This window comes from Nuphar pumila, chromosome 2 (assembly GCF_984573655.1).
Source record: "Nuphar pumila chromosome 2, dmNupPumi1.hap1.1, whole genome shotgun sequence".
Classification (NCBI taxonomy): domain Eukaryota; kingdom Viridiplantae; phylum Streptophyta; class Magnoliopsida; order Nymphaeales; family Nymphaeaceae; genus Nuphar; species Nuphar pumila.
Genome location: NC_143250.1, coordinates 12,013,094 through 12,030,615, shown reverse-complemented (window position 1 = coordinate 12,030,615; position 17,522 = coordinate 12,013,094). Strand labels below are relative to the sequence as shown.

The window sequence follows — 17,522 nt, the reverse complement described above, 5'->3', positions numbered from 1 at the left end:
CCGCGCGATAAAGGGAAGCACCAGAGCTGCGTCGCTCATCAACCTGCTTCCTAAACCAAAAAAACATACGTAACAAATAAGTCACTCTGAGAACAAATCCAATTGAATTTCTTGCGCCACGTTAGAAATCGTCCCCTGACTAAAAAAAGGATAAAACTTGACCAAGGCTTACACACGGCAGTGTTATGTTCATGACTTTATTCTTGTGTATTATCCTTGTCACCGAAATTAAAAAGAAAATTGGAGGAGCCTGTAAAAACCAGGATCCCCTCCATCTCCCCATTTTGTTTCTGCAACTCCCTCCTCACTGAAGAGAGAGAGAGAGAGAGAGTGAGAGTGAGAGAGACAGAGAGATGGTAAACTCTCCCTCTCCTTCCGGCGATGCTCCACCGCCGTCCGGTTGCCAAGTCCGGTGCTCGGGCTGCCGGGAAATCCTGAACGTGCCCGCGGGGATCAACGAGTTCAGCTGCCCCAGGTGCAAGCTCCCTCAGATGCTCCCGCCGGAGCTCCTCTCCAAGAGCCGCGCCGCCACCGATGCCGGCCCGGCCACCCCACAGGGGATCGACACCACGAAGATCCAGCTTCCCTGCGCCCACTGCCACGCTCTCCTCAACGTTCCCCACGGCCTCGCCCGCTTCGCCTGCCCGCAGTGCGGTGTAGACCTCGCCGTCGACCTCACCAAGCTCCAGCATTACCTCTCCTCCATGTCCAACGCCCCGATGATGCTCCCGGGCTTTGACGCCGTCGAAGAAGTCAATGAGGTTGGCTGGTTTCCTCTCCAGGAGTCTCTTTTTCTTTGATTTTGTTGTTTTTTCGGTTCGGTTCTTTGATTCATTTGGATGACTCCGCTTTGTTTGCTCTTCTATTTGACTTTTGCCGCATTTGATCGCTATCTGGATTGAAATCTATTATAGTGTGATGGGCTATGCGGGAATTGATTGTTCCCTTATAGGAAATGATTGGAGAATGTTTTGGCATCATTGAATTGGATATTTCCAGTTTAGGAATCGACCTAGAAAATGAGTTGGGTACTGTCGAATCGAAATCACATAGTTTGTTCGTGTACATAGAATTACTGACAATGGATTGATGTGAAGAATTGACATATACACCAACTTCAACTTCATAAAGGCCAGGAATGAAAAAAGGCGATCATGGGGTATTGATCTGAATGCTACAACTGCTTATGCTCACTGAGACGACTAGTGTGAAAATGTATCATTGTTTCTGTTATAGTGACTGTTGATATTTGATTCCTTTTGTGCGGAGGATCGTCTTCAAACTGTAGAAATGTTGAATGGCAGCCTTATTATCTTGAACTGGCAATAGTATTACACCTTCCTATTTTTGGGTAAATTCGTTTTTTTCTTTCTTCGGTATATCAACATTCTTAGCCACATTGAAACTCAGACCTTTATATAAAATGGGAGTCTATCATGTGACATCATTTTAGTTTTCCTTTTTGTCAATTTGGTGGTAATAAATTTTCTAAAAGCTTTGTTGAAGAATTCCTGATTCGCGTCACTGCATTTTATGTTGACACCACAAAATTATTTATCAAAATACACATTAGACATATAAAACTCAATGATGTCTAACATCACTGATTGATCATCTACTTTGCTAATTTTATATACTAAATTGTCTCAGTCAAGTTTGCACACGTCCCCTAGTTTTAAGAGAGTGCACAAGCCGCACACTTGAAGAGTTTGGAATTGGTTACCTGAGATGGAAATGAATAGCATAGGTTGGCTTATCTTTTAGCAGTGTAAGTTTGCAGATAAGTCTTTATGAGAATGAGTTTGTGGCTTTGTGCATAGTGGTATGTCTGGTTAGAGAGGAATAACAGAATCTTTGAAGAGAAAGCTTCTGATCATTATGTCATTCATCATGGGATCAGAATGCACTATTTCTGTTAGATCTAGAGCTGCAGGTTGATTTACTTGGATTCAATTTGCTTGTCAAGAATTGGTCTACAGCGAGATATGTAGCCTTATTGTATCTGATCATAGTTATTATCTCTCTTCTATATGACATATATCTTAGTTTCAGCAGTGGTGACCGCTTGTTAACTATTAGATGGAGTTTATTATCATTTAGCTATGCAAAAGATTGTCCTTTTTAAATAGATGAGGAGCAACCATCTCAGTTTGAGTATGTAATAGGTGAGACTTGAGAGGACGTAGATCTCATGGGAAGTGAATCAGTATGTTACAGCAAATGAGACTTTTGGTTTATTGGATGAATTAGATGCATTTTATTTATTCCCTTGGCCAAATTTGGGCGAATTTAAGCCAAAAATTTTGTGATTCATTTGGAGGAAAATGCATTCTATCTCTTTATGTGCCCTAAAGGCCTTAGGTTTTAACTTTTTCAAGTTTTAACTTGATTTCAGGTCAAGGAGGCCAGTTTAGGCTCATGTTATTTGCTTTACTCGAAAAGACATGGGTATATAGCTCAATGTCTGCTTCAAGACAAGGTTCTGAAAAGCAAGACACAAAGTTGAGGGTTTGGTTATACGAGGCAAGGTGGTAAGCCTTGGGAGTTGGGACTGTCCAAACATAAACTCATTGTGAAAGTATCTCCAACAAGATACTAATATCAAGACCTTAATATTCTTGATATTGAACCCACCACGAAAGCACAATAAGAACACTTTAGAACACTTGTGCACAAAAAGCACAACCCACAAATAACTCACAAATGCATAAAATAATGGAATCAATTTATTGAGAACTTGGGCTTTGACTCAAAGCCATGAAGAAATACAAAGGGGAGAACCCCTATTTATAACATCACTAAAGGGGGCCTTGGAGGGGCTCCACCCATAGTCGTTGGAGCCCCTCCAACGGTCACAAATGTGACCGTTGGAGAGGGCCCAACGACTATGTTGGTGGGCCCCCCAAGGTACCTTTTAGGTACAAACCCAAAAAGAAATAAAAAGAACAAAAAGAAAAATAAAAATAAAAGAAACATAATTACAGTCACATTCGAAAAGTGAATGTGCGCAAAAATAGGGAAAAGACTAAACTACCCTTATGACAAAATAAATAGAAATATATATTTTATATATATATATTTGAGTAGATACATATACATATATATTAATATATGTATATGTATTACCATATATATATATAAAATATATATATTACATAATATGATTAATGTACATAATTTAACACCCCCCCTCAAACTTAGGGCAGGATGACCGAGAGTTTGCTAAGAAGGAAGTTGAAGCGCGGAGCACACAAGGCTTTAGTGAAGAAGTCTGCCAACTGATACTCGGACGTGACATATGGAAGGTCAATGATTCCTTGGAGATACGCCTCCCGAACATAGTGACAGTCCATCTCGATATGTTTAGTCCGCTCATGAAAAGTGTGATTTTTAGCAATATAAATCGCACTTTTGTTGTCACAGCAAAGCTTGGTAGGCCCTTCAATTTTGATTCCCATATCTTCCAGCAACTGATGAATCCAAACAATTTCCATGGTAGTAGTTGCCATGGCACGATATTCAGCTTCAGTTGATGATAGAGATACCTTTTGCTGCTTCTTGCATCTCCATGAGATCAATGAGTCTCCTAAGAAAACACAAAAACCAGTGGTGGAGTGACGGTTATTTGGGTCACCTCCCCAATCAGAGTCAGTATAAGCAATTAATTTTAACTCAGAACAGGAAGACAAAAAAACTCCCTTATTAATAGTGTGCTTTAGGTATCTCACGACACGCAAGATAGCACCCATGTGAACAGAAGTTGGTGCATGCTGAAATTGGCTTGCCGTATGCACCGCATGTGAGATATCGGGTCTGGTGATACTTAGATACATCAACGAGCCTACTAGTTGCCTGTAGGGAGTAGGATCGGAGAGAGGAACACCATCATCAATCTTCATTTTTGCTCCTACTATAGCAGGAGTTTCACAAACTTTATCATCTGTAATACCTGACCTGTCAATAATCTCAGATGCAAGCTTAGTTTGAGACAAAAAGTACCCTCTATGAGAGTATGCAACCTCAATACCCAGAAAATAAGTTAAGAAACCCAAATCAGACATTTCAAACTTATCCTTTAATATGGACTTTATGCTTTTAATCCCTTTAGAATCACTCCCAGTAATAAGCATGTCATCCACATATAGCAACAGAATAACAATCCCTGCATTAGACTTTCTAACAAACAAAGCAGTATCAGTAAAGCATGATGAAAAACCATTATCTAACATTACAGAGTTAAACCTATCATACCAAGCTTTGGGAGCTTGTTTTAAACCATACAGTGCTTTCCGAAGACGAAGCACTTTCCCTTTAGGATACTCCATTCCAGGAGGAACATCCATATATACTTCTTCGTTTAGATCTCCGTTTAAAAACGCATTCTTAACATCCATCTGATAGATGTTCCATTTGTTTATTGAAGCAACAGTTATAAGACATCGGACGGTGACCATCCGAGCAACGGGGGCAAAAGTCTCCTCATAATCAATTCCATATTTTTGACCATACCCTTTTGCAACTAAGCGGGCCTTATATCTCTCAAGAGACCCATCACACTTAGTTTTGACTTTAAACACCCATCTACACCCTATTGCTTTCTTATCTTTAGGAAGGTCTTGAAACTCCCAGGTTCTTGCTTTCTTTAAGGCTTCAAGTTCATTGTCCATAGCAACTATCCATTCTGGGTATTTACGTGCTTCCTCAAAATCCCTAGGTTCTATGTACGAGTGAATGGCGCTTAGACAGGCTCTATATTTTGGTGAAAAAGACTCATATGAGATGAACCTAGAAGGGGGTTTTCTTGATCTTTCGGTCCTACGAAGATTTCCTTCACTTGAAGGGATAGACTCACTATCATATCTTTCGAGAGCACTTCTAAAAGTACTCCTATCTCTATGAGAGTAGGTTATAGGATCTCTATGTGGTTCTTCATTAATGGATTGATCAGTATGAGATTCAACATTTAGATTTGTTTCATCATCGCTAGTATCATCATCTTCAGTTAACAAATCAAACAGAAAAGAATAATCTATATTCTCATCATTAGTTTCAAGTTTTTCGAAACCACTAACATTTTCCAAGAAGCTTACATTTCTGGAAACATAAAGTTTATCACTCTTAACATCATAACAGCGAAAACCTTTATGAGTTTCAGAGTAACCAAGAAAGGCACAAGGAATGGCCTTAGGGGAGAGTTTGTCATTTTTATCAGTAAGGACAAAACATTTACATCCAAAAACCCTTAACCTGCTATAATCAGGTTCTTTTTCGTATAATTTTTCAAACGGGGAAATCTTGTTCAAGTTTTTAGATGGAAGTCTATTTATGAGATAGACAGAGGTAAGAGCAGCCTCCGCCCAGAGTTTTTTCGGTATATTTTGAGAAATGAGCAAGGTTCGTGTGGTTTCAATAATATGCCTATGTTTCCGTTCAGCCAACCCATTTTGTTGGGGGGTTTTGGGACAAGATTTTTGATGAAGAATTCCATAGTTTTCAAGATAGCTTTTAAATTCATTGGAAAGGTATTCGCCACCTGAATCAGTTCTAAAAATTTTCAAATTTCCATTGAATTGATTTAAAACCATCATATGAAATGTTTTGAAAGTTGAAAAAACTTCATATTTATGTTTAAGAAAATATATCCAACTAAACCTAGTGAAATCATCCACAAAGATAACATAGTACGAAAAACCTCCCTTGGATATCACCGGAGCTGGACCCCATACATCGGAGTGAATGATTTCAAAAGGTTTTGTTGTAAACATGGATCTTTGAGGAAAAGGAAGACTTCTCATTTTTCCAAGAATACATTCATTACAAACAAAATTTTCATTACAAAGATTCTTAACAAAAGGCAAATAAGAGATTTTAACAATGTTGGGATGACCCAATCTCTTATGCCATACATGAATATCTTTGTTTTGAGCAACATTACAAAATTGATTCTTGGGAATTTTAAGAAAATCAACATAGTAGAGGTCTCCTCTCCTAGCGCCTTCCCCAATCAATTTCCCGGACTGGCGATCCTGTATCCAACATTTATTAGAAGAGAACTTTATATCGCAACCATAGTCCGAGAGTTGAGAAACGGAAAGTAAATTTAAGTTTAGTTTTGGAATAAAACGAATTTTTGGGATAAAAAAATCTTGTTTTTCAAAATTACCCATTCCTTTAATTTCAAGAGGGGTTCCATCCGCGGTTGAGACAAAAGATGGAAGGCGATTTTCAGAATAATTAGAGAGAAAACAATGACTTGGAGTCATATGAAACGAAGCACCAGAATCAAGTAGCCAAGATGTCTTACCAAGAGAGGAAGAAGATGACATGGCGGCTCCAGAAGTGCCTCCTTTGAGAAGAGGTTGAAGAGCATCCATAATTTGATGAAGCGAAAGAGGTTCATTCGATGTTGAAGGCCGTTCCTCCGATTGGGATGCTAAAGCCGCGGCGAGGAATTTCTTCCATTTAGGACAATTTGGTTTGATATGTCCCGGTTCTTTACAAAAATGGCAAGTTAATTTGCTATAATCTCTCTTGCCATATCGATCATTTTGCCCTTGATTTTTGAAATGGGGCGGTTTGTAGGTCTTCAAATTATTACCGGGTCTTGACACGGCATTGACCACTTCATAGTCATTTTGAGAAGGTGTAGCAAGAATGCTTGGGTTATTTTTACTAATCCCCATACGTGTTTCCTCACCACTTAGCTTGGTGATGACATCTTCAATAGATGGGGAGGTAAAAGCCGATAGAAGGGAGGACCGAATTTGCTCAAATTCGGGTCTAAGACCATTTAAGAAGTTGAAGAAACGATCTTCCTCAAGTTGTTTGTGCCTTAACTCAATAGCTTCTCCACTCCATTTTGGTTCGAGCATGGCAAGCTCGTCCCAAATAGATGATAATTCGGCAAAATATTCCCGAATAGATAAATCATTTTGTTGAAGAGTCAAGGCTTTCTTTTGGAGGTAGTATTTGTGAGACAAGTCCCTTGACGTATACATTTTTTCAAGGTATAACCAAGCTTCGGAGGCCCTTTTAAATTTGATGATGTTGGCATTGATCTTGGTTTCAACGGACGAAAAAATCCAAGACAAAATTTTGAAGTTCTTCATTTCCCACTCATCATGCCTTTTGGAATATTCTTCTAAGGCCTTTTGTCTATCTTCTCCTTCAAGAATTTTGATTTCCCCTTTCTCTATAATAGAAAGCTTGGGTTCGGGTTCCGATATGGATCCTTGAACGTAACCCCAAAGACCTTTCCCTTTGATGTGGGCTTCCATGTTGCCGGCCCAAACATGGTAGTTTGAACCACTAAGTTTAAAACCAAGAGAGAAGTGGGAGTCTTTTTCACCCATTATGGAGAAGAGAAGATGAAAAATAAAGCGTACCTTAACGGATTTTCAACCTTTTCTTGACAAAAGTTGCTTCTAAAATATTGCCCGGAGCAAATGCTTTACTAAAAAACTTCACTAGCTTGAGGGCACGATTTTCGAGGTGCTTCACAAGAGGCGAAATGCACGATCTTCTTTCTTCCAACGAGGCTCTGATACCATGTGAAAGTATCTCCAACAAGATACTAATATCAAGACCTTAATATTCTTGATATTGAACCCACCACGAAAGCACAATAAGAACACTTTAGAACACTTGTGCACAAAAAGCACAACCCACAAATAACTCACAAATGCACAAAGGCATAAAATAATGGAATCAATTTATTGAGAACTTGGGCTTTGACTCAAAGCCATGAAGAAATACAAAGGGGAGAACCCCTATTTATAACATCACTAAAGGGGGCCTTGGAGGGGCTCCACCCATAGTCGTTGGAGCCCCTCCAACGGTCACAAATGTGACCGTTGGAGAGGGCCCAACGACTATGTTGGTGGGCCCCCCAAGGTACCTTTTAGGTACAAACCCAAAAAGAAATAAAAAGAACAAAAATAAAAATAAAAATAAAAGAAACATAATTACAGTCACATCCGAAAAGTGAATGTGCGCAAAAATAGGGAAAAGACTAAACTACCCTTATGACAAAATAAATAGAAATATATATTTTATATATATATATTTGAGTAGATACATATACATATATATTAATATATGTATATGTATTACCATATATATATATAAAATATATATATTACATAATATGATTAATGTACATAATTTAACACTCATTTCAATGGATTAAGCAAACATACATAATATGTTGCATATTTTTTCTTTCATTGTTTTTTTTTCATACTAATCTTTTAAATTTTCTTTACTACAATATCTAGCAAAGAAGTAACCAGATTAATGTAGCTTTTCAAAGCTAATCACTTCATAGACATTCTAATTGGATTCTATTTACACTAAAAATTAACTTATTTTACTTATTTAAGCTAGGAAATCTAACCTTTCCTATTTTATCTTTTTCTTGGATATTAGGAAAAGGGCAATTTAGATGATTTTATTTATAAAAGGAAAATTACATTTCTGGTTTTCTTTCTTCCTATCTTCAAGAAGAAATCAATATCATTATGGGAACTCATATTTTCCAAAGCCCTTTTGTCATTATACACATCCACCTCTCCTTCATATTTTTCAATTTCTGTGAAAATTAGGAATGGATACCAGAAAAAACCATTCTTGCATTTTTTGTTGTTATAAAGCAGGGAAAGCGATACCAAGAAAGGAAAAAAATTATTGTAGGCATGTGCGTGTTTAAGAGGAATAGCCTCACGCACCTTGAGAGGGGCTTAAGCTTAAGTCTTCATATGGGAGGTGAGGCAAAAATGTTGGTACCTCCCCTTGAGAAAGCTACCTTTTAAAACTAGACTTTAGGTCATAATAAGAAGCGCATGCTTATAACATAAGACCACTAGTTTCATCCAATATTCCAATCTTGAACTGTCCAATACCAATCTTGTTAGTTATGTCCATAAACAACCATGTTTTTGAATGATATAGCCTAAACACCAAGACTTATTGCATTATGACATTTGGCAGTCTTCTGTTTCAAATATGATGTCATGATCATTTGCCTTCCCAAATCATGTTTTTAAACAAGTTTTTAAGCCTCTTTGGATCCAATGTTTCCCTTCATAATCCAGTTTCATTTTTATCTATCTTCATATAATGTAGCCAATAGGAGTTATATGTATCCAAATAACATAGACAATGAGACCTATTGAGCATGTGATATAGCCATCATAAAAAATGGACACAGGTATAAATCTTTGTGGAACATTTGTCTATTTAATTCTTGCCTATTTTCCTTCCATTTTTAGTTATAACTACTAACAACTGTTTAAGCCTTTGCATACATGCCATGACCAATTTTCCATACCTATTTAACATGTCTTTACTCCCTAATGCTGGGAAGTTGTGTGTCACTGAGTATCAGAACCTTTGTCCTTTTTTCCTCTTTCCCCTAAATGGTTTCTGCACTAGTTCTTTTTGAAATGGTGTTCTCCAGAATTTCTATTTGTTTTCTTGTATTTTTCCCTACTGATTAGCTTTGCATGATGCCTCCGCTTATTGTGGAGCAATATGCTTCCCTTTTCTCGCTACAATGTATCAAAGGCTTGAAGCACTTATTCAATTGGATCATGAATAACTGCCAAGTTCAAGGGGCCAGGAGAGGTTCAAGGGGGAGAGTAGGCTTTTTTGGATAGATACTGATGGGTGAAATTACAGGGAGCTTGTTGATGGATTGTGGATGTGGAAAGTACCCGGCAATTAAATAGATATTGATGAAAATTTTGCTTTATAAAACTGCTGTTTGCTTTACTTATGAGTATTACTTTTTAAATTTTACTCAAGGGCTTGTGTGGTTCTCTTTAATTAATTTCACCCTTGTAAAGTCTGTTAAAGTACTGCCTTTTTTGGCTCAGGAAGACATGTCTATAAAGTTGTCATTTGTGTACCTATATATCATGTTGTTTTTGCCTGAAAAGGCTAGCTATTCATTTCAGATTAGTTTTCTATTAGATTCTCCTTCAAATTATTTGATGACACTAGGAAAGAAGTTTGGACAACAAGAATTCAGTCCGATGAGAACAGATATGGCTAAAGATAAACTTGTAAGATAAAATGGATGAGTAGTTCGGAAAATGTAGATTCCAAATTTGGACAATGTAACCAACTGGTTGGTAATGTCAAGTTTTTGTTTCTTCATTGGCCTATTCTGTCCATTGCCATTCTAGTCATTAATGCATCAATCTTCAATTTTTCAAAGATTGGATGTTTGGCAGGATTTCAGTTTTTACGATCGAAATTGTTGGGTTTGCTGATGGGCAAAATTAGTTTGACAATATGGAAAGCAAACCTCCAAAAAGAGGAAAATTTTGAACCTTAAAGGGTATAATGATTTTGCAGGATTCGAATTTCATGTTGCTGATTTTGACGACAAGAATCTGGTTGTATATAAATTTTCAATTTTTTCCTCTGGATTTCTTTTTGCTAAATTGAACAAAATCATGCTTGATAATGAGCTGAAACTCTGTAATACAGGTAGCAGCAGATGTGGAGCGAGAAGAAGATGAAGGCGGAACTGCTGGAGAAACATTTATGGACTACGTAAGCATCTGTTTCTGTAAACTTTAGAGGAAGCGGTGCAATTTTATTTGAAAATCATCGTTCCATTCCATTTGGTTTCTTTTATGACACTAGAATAATTGGCGACTTAACTATGGCACTCCTGACTCTAAATTAATTAAAAGAAAATGGTTATTCTCCAGCGTCCTTCCAAATTATCAATAGGTCCTCCTCATCCTGATCCAGTTGTGGAGACCTCATCTTTATCAGCTGTGCAACCTCCAGAACCAACATATGAGCTGAAAATCAAGGATGAGATTGTAAAGTCTAAAGCATTATCATGTTTGCAGATAGAGACAATAGTGTATAGTTCCCAGGTTGGTTCCAAAGTCATTACCTCCCAGCTCGTCATATTTTTCTTGTTCATTTCCTTTCTACATTGTACTTTACTAATTTATTTGTTTTGTTGGAATATTTCATTCCTTTGTTATCCTAATTAGTTACTGTATCATCAAGAACCAACTTATGCACCTGTTGCATTTGGTACTTACAATTTTAAAGGCATGATTATTTTGTTAATGGGTGCATGTGCAGATATGGGCATATTATAGAAGTGCATGGTGTATCTGTAATGAAATGGTTCTTTGATACCATGTAATGAAATGGTGGTCTTCAACAAATGCACGAATAACTCACAAACAAGTGTCTATTGGAGACACTACAAGCATGACCCTTGAAAGGGTATAAAAGGAAGAACACTTGAAAAATAAATAATACTTTATTCATAAACAAAATGCTTAAGAAGCATAGTGATTTACATTGAAGGGGTTCACCCCTATATATACAAAAAAGTGGAAGAGAGAGGAGAGCTCATTTTGAGCTCTCCAAAAGAGACGTTAGACTCTAGTCCAATGGCTCTTATTATAGCTGATGGACTAGTGTCCAACAGCTATTATTATAGCTGTTGGACTACAGTCCAACAGCTATTTGCACAGTCAAGTTCCAACAGGAACTTGACTGGATCAAATATCTAGCTTCTATTGAACTAGATGCTAAAAAAGAAAATAAAGAAAAATAGAAAAAGAAAATAATAAAAGAAAAAATATAATAATATTAAATAATATATATATATATATATTACAGTTTACATTTTAACAGTATCTCCTTTCAATACTTGTCTCTCTAATATTATCTAAAATTGTATTGTTTCAATCTCATAAAATTTATTTTTTGATGCAGAGGTACCTCCAACATTTTTCAAATGGTGCAAGGGCTGGCTTTTTCATGGGAGATGGAGCTGGTGTTGGCAAAGGCCGAACAATTGCCGGCCTTATATGGGAAAATTGGCATCATGGAAGACGCAAAGCATTGTAAGCTCTACATTTCTGGAGCATAATCCTGGTTAACATGCTCCTTGAGCTTAGACATTGTTATGTAGCTATTGAGATTGTATTCTACAATAAGTTCATTTTAATATCATTTATAACCAGATATAGTAGCTGATCCATCTTATACATATTCAAGTGCATTTGTTTGCCTTCCATTGTTGTTTAATGGTTTTATTTGATGCATTTGTCCTAAGGTGGATATCTGTAGGTTCAGACTTGAAGTTTGATGCAAGGAGAGATTTGGATGATGTTGGTGCTTCTTGTGTTGAAGGTACTACCTGTGCTGCATTGAAATTGTTCTAGAAAATTTTCTTTCAGTTAATTGGACCCTTGACATCCAATCTACATTTGCTAAACTTTTCAGTTGTCTCACTTCCTGTCGCATGTATTTTCCATAGCATCTGCAACTAAATAGAATGAATAATACACAGTTTTTTTTTTGTTTTTTGTGTATGTTTCGCTGAAAATTTTCTCCTTGAGACAAGACCTTAAGATGGTTTGATCTATGCCTTTTGTGTGATCTAAACTTGCAAAATGTATCTGAAACAATTTAGTATTGTCCATTCCAAGATTTTGATGCACTATCATAGTAGCTGCACAGTGATCCATACTTTTGGAAAATACTCAAATAAGAAAACATTTGTTGAATCAATTTAAGCACTATATTTCTTTCTTCCAGTCCAAGATTCTGAGGCACTATGATAACGACTACTCACTAGCAAAATTGCTAAACACCATTTTGCGATAGATGTGAAAATCTCTCTGCACCTGCATCTTGCTGAAAATTGAATGAATATTCGAAATGTCTTTTTTTTTATGACGAGGAACCCTCGCTGAAGAGAGGAAAACCCCTGGTGGGGCTCCATGACTACCCTGCCTTACGTGGCCCACCTCTGAAAGCTACTGACACACCCGTGCGCCAGTGGGGTTTGATCCGGTGCCTTCATCTCAGCACCCTCACAACCACCCCACTGGATGAATATTCCAAATGTCATCAATCTGCAGCATCTCTACTTCTGCAGACTTGGTGCATCTTAGGAAAACCAGCCAATCAGACATTGCAGTTGTTGATCCTTTTCTAAATGTTACATTCTTGTACTCCAGGGTCATCAAAGAAACATCTGTTGGTCTGGACCAGAATTTCCTTGAACTCTCCAGGCCATAGGAAAGGATATTTTATCCTACTCTTGTAGGGGCCTATATTGACTAAGAAAACTGTGCAAGTGAGATTAAGACATCAAACCATGATCTCCTAACAAAGGGCCCGATAGTTTGATGGGTACATTGACCAGACATCCACAATCAAAGCACCTCGGTTTCTAGCAACATATGCAGGGGTTGGAGGCTGTGATGATAATAGGCAAGTGAGAGGGACATCCATAGTCTCAAAAAATCAACATGAACAAGGAGAAGAGAAAACTAGACCTGAATAGGTGCGGTGCTTTTTCTTGTTCGTGTATTCTCCTTGGACTCCTAACCTCTTGTACAACTTAGTTGATATATTTTTTATTCCACAATGCTATTTGGTTACCTTCTTGAATAACTTCATACCGTCAGGTATTCCATCTATGCTCCAGTGAGGTGCATTTGTTTGCAGCTGTTCTCCCCATGTAATCTGGCCTTGGATGTCTACTGAGCATGGCTTCTAATCTATACTCTTCTTTATCCAAAATTAAATTTAAAGCTGAGTTTTGGAGAAATATTTTTTTGATCCACCAGTTCACCTGCTCTTGTTATATTTTTATATGCTTTGACACAAGAGACAGGGTGCATCATTTTCTACATGGCTGAGTGATTTATTATGCCATTCAATTTCTTCAGTTTTTACAGTAACAGGCTTGCTCAAATTTATTTCTTATTGCATTTGAAGATTAAATGTTTAGACGTTGCTTCTGAATTTTGCCTGCATTGGTTGCAGTACACGCATTGAACAAGCTTCCTTACTCGAAGCTTGACTCTAAGTCAGTGGGAATCAAGGAAGGAGTCCTTTTCTTGACTTACAGTAGCTTGATTGCATCATCTGAGAAAGGCAGATCTCGCCTTCAACAGCTTATACAATGGTGCAGACCAGAATATGATGGACTTTTAGTATTTGATGAGGTACATAATACATTAATCACTTTTATTAGGCTTTAGTTGGAGGCATAAACCTTTTCTTTCTTGTTTCTTCTATTTCTTTATGTGCAAGCATGGGTGTGTATAACTTTCTTTCTGAATTGGAGTTTGGCTGGTTGACAAGATACCTCTTTTTTGGCACCAAGAATTTATAGTGGAGAGTGTCATCTAACTGATAATTCGGTCTTTCTTTAACCAGTGTCACAAAGCTAAAAATCTTATTCCAGAGGCTGGTGGTCAAGCAACTCGTACGGGTGAAGCAGTTCTGGAAATTCAGGTTCAGTCTCAAATTTTTGTTATGTTTTGAGAGTGTTATGCATTTTTTGTCTTGTCAAAGCACAGCTTGAGAAATGGAATATTCAGATTTTTTTTTGTCTATTTTTAACAGTTTTTCATTATAGCCTGTTTGTATCATGCTATTTCTCTTATATGCTAAGACTCTTTATTTTCTTTGCTCTTCGTCTTTTGAAATGGTCTGTATTTTCTATCTGCAAAGCATTTCATTAGTCAACCAAGAGATTGACACATTAGTGACCCCTGATATTTTTTTTTCATTTAGAAGTCAGAAATCTTGCTTGTTCGTCATACAGTTGGATCTGATATCATTCTTGTACTGTTAACCTTTGTCTTTTTCTATTTCAAGGATTCTAGGAATCCAACATCTGCATTTTCAAAATCGTTCTTTTTCTTTTGCATGCGATTGAGATAGAAGTGTATGATGGACATATCTATAATGTACTTGGCATAAAAATTAGCATCATTCTATGTGTGAGCTAGCAGAAGTTGTTGACACGTTTCGGTTTTAGTGTAATATGGCTGGCAATCCGGTTGTGTGCTGACTATAATGGCTATTTTTCGATCTTTTTCTGCGCATAGGGCAAAGTTTAATAGAGACTGCTTTATCTGTTCTGGATGCTTATTTTGCCGAGACCTCTGCAATAACACATCTTGAACCTTGTCTTGTCTATCAAGTTTCTTTGGACAAATGAGATCTTCTTTGTAATAATTAAAGTTTAAATAATACATGCAAATAGTACTCTGAAATTTAATAGAAAAAGCTTCATAACTCATGAGCCGTTCAATGGAATGTCTAATCCTGGAGGCATATGGTAAGGCTTTCTCAACTGCTGGTTGTCCAACATGGCTTTCAGCTGCATGTGATGGGCATATTGGGATCAGTCTCACCAGCATCACCATCAATATGACGATTGGGTGCACCTGTCTGGGCCAAACAATCTCTTCTTCTGACATAGATTTAAATAGGTTCAACCCAATTTTGTACATCAAAGTGGGTTTTGAATCACTGTGGACTAATCATCAATAAAAGGATTGAATGTGTCTTAATCACCATGAACCTGGTAGCCTGGTGCTCATTCAATTACGTTCGAGAATATCTTCTCATATTACCGAAGTAAGTTCAGTGTCTCATGTTACTGAAGGAAATTGTGGGAATAGGCTGGTGTGCATTTTTTATTAGTTTGCAATACGTTTGCTGGTGGCAAACTATTGATGGAATTGCATGTTTGATTTTAGTGTCTAGTGTTATGCTCTTGCTGATGTTTTTGTTAATCTATGTGATTGATTATGAATTGGTAGTCTTTCAGGCACGATTACTAGAAGCTCGTGTTGTTTACTGCTCTGCAACTGGTGCTTCAGAGCCACGGAATATGGGCTACATGGTACGGCTTGGACTCTGGGGAACAGGGACATGCTTCCCTCACTTTCAGGATTTCTTAGGTTTGCTGCTTATGCTTTTTCTTCAAGTTTATTAGAGATTGTGGTTGATAGAGATTCTAAATGACCTGCACAATCAGATTTTATGTGCGTAGGAGATGAAATATTTGTTCCAACAATAAAGTGTGTGAAGTGTCATTTAGTCGTCTTTCTGTTTTACTAAACATGCCTCATTTTCCTTTTTTTATTTTTTAATTTATTATTATTATTTATTTGTAACTGTGGTTGACTCATGACTCGGCCAATCAACAAACTGACTCAGTCAGGTCATATTTACGTGTGTGTGTGTGTGTGTGTGTGTGTGTGTGTGTGTGTGTGTGTGTGTGTGTTCACCATCATGCTTTATCCCGACTACATGGGTTGGCATTATGAGTCCTCTTTCTCCATTCCTTTTTGTCTAGAGCTGTGACTTTAGTCACAATAGCACCTCTTACTGCCTCCTTCCAAGCTTTCAATGGTCTTCCTCTTTTTCCAAATTCCTTCCACTTGCATTGTATCAACTTTTCTTATTGATGTCGTCATATGTCTCCATACAGTATGTCAAAACCATCTTAAATACATTCTCTATTTTTATTTTATTTTATTGATAGTACACATTCTGTTAGATGATTTATTGTGACTTAGCATGTTGTGTGCTGTAGGTGAGTTTTTTCTGGCTTGCATGTTATTCTAATTGATTTGATCTTCATAATGCAGTTATTTGCATATATTCTTTCTTCATGTTGTTTTCATGCCATTGACTTTGGCTTTCAACTGGCAACAAGGCAGCAGCGACGAGTTGCTGAGCCAAACTGAGTTCTGGCGCCTCATTCAATGGGGACCTGGAGTATTGTGTTGTATCCCATTTGTGTCTCAGATTACTCCATACAGGTCTAGATTGTTTAATTTGGGGCATGGGATTGTACTAATGAAAATCTAATCTCAGAGCTGAGGTGCACATTGAGGATGGCGTACAAACATCTTTAAGTGATGCCATTTTACTTTGTTTTGTTCCATTGATTGCCTTAGTTCATTTTGGCAGGTTTAGATTGTTTAATTTGGGGCATGGCTTGAATTAAATGGAAATCTAAGCTCATAGTTGAGCTGTATGCATTATGGATGTGCAAGCCATTTAAGTTTGTTTTGTTCCTTCTATTGTCTTTGTTCGATTTTTAGTGTATGGATGATTAAATAGTTGACTTGGCATTATGCCTTCACCTCAATTTTAGCTTTCAGTTGGAAATCCAGTAACATATCTTTAGCACATTATTTTCAGGGGCTCTTGATAAAGGGGGTGTTGGTGCATTGGAGCTTGTTGCCATGGATATGAAGGCTAGGTTGGCATAGTCAAATATTATATCAATGACCTATGTTGGTCAACTAATAACTTTAATATGTTGATCACTTTATGGTTAGGGGTATGTATGTCTGTCGAACACTCAGCTTTAAAGGTGCTGAGTTTGAAGTTATTGAAGCTCCATTGGAAGCAGACATGATGGTAACACTGAATTTCTTCTTGAAAACTATATAGCAATATTTTGTGGTAGTGTCACTTGGATGATGCTCTCCATTGTCTTGTAAATTCATTCTGTTTTGTTCTTTCATTATCTTCTTTTTTCTCCCCATGTAATCCACAGTTTTTGCTAAATAAATATAGGAACTCTTTTTTTTAAGCTGGAAATTATTGAAAGTATTTGTTTATATTTTCTAATATAGCATTGTTCTTGAATTTTTTAATTAGATGAATATCATTCTTTTTGGTTAAGACAATTATATTGCAATTCACAA

The 17,522-nt window shown here is 37.1% G+C and overlaps 1 protein-coding gene across 1 annotated transcript in view; it reads left to right on the top strand.

The window, feature by feature from the left end:
- Window positions 1–317: 317 nt before the first annotated feature.
- Window positions 318–17,522, top strand: part of LOC149844773 (protein FORGETTER 1-like) — an 83,180-nt gene continuing 65,975 nt past the window's right edge. Inside the window, exons 1-10 of the mRNA XM_089995268.1 lie at window positions 318–761; window positions 10,495–10,560; window positions 10,722–10,895; window positions 11,758–11,888; window positions 12,101–12,177; window positions 13,825–14,006; window positions 14,221–14,298; window positions 15,626–15,758; window positions 17,011–17,071; window positions 17,151–17,232. Of these exons, the coding sequence (XP_089851394.1) occupies window positions 354–761; window positions 10,495–10,560; window positions 10,722–10,895; window positions 11,758–11,888; window positions 12,101–12,177; window positions 13,825–14,006; window positions 14,221–14,298; window positions 15,626–15,758; window positions 17,011–17,071; window positions 17,151–17,232 (1,392 nt within the window). The 5' untranslated portion in view covers window positions 318–353. The remainder of the gene's footprint in view (window positions 762–10,494; window positions 10,561–10,721; window positions 10,896–11,757; window positions 11,889–12,100; window positions 12,178–13,824; window positions 14,007–14,220; window positions 14,299–15,625; window positions 15,759–17,010; window positions 17,072–17,150; window positions 17,233–17,522) is intronic.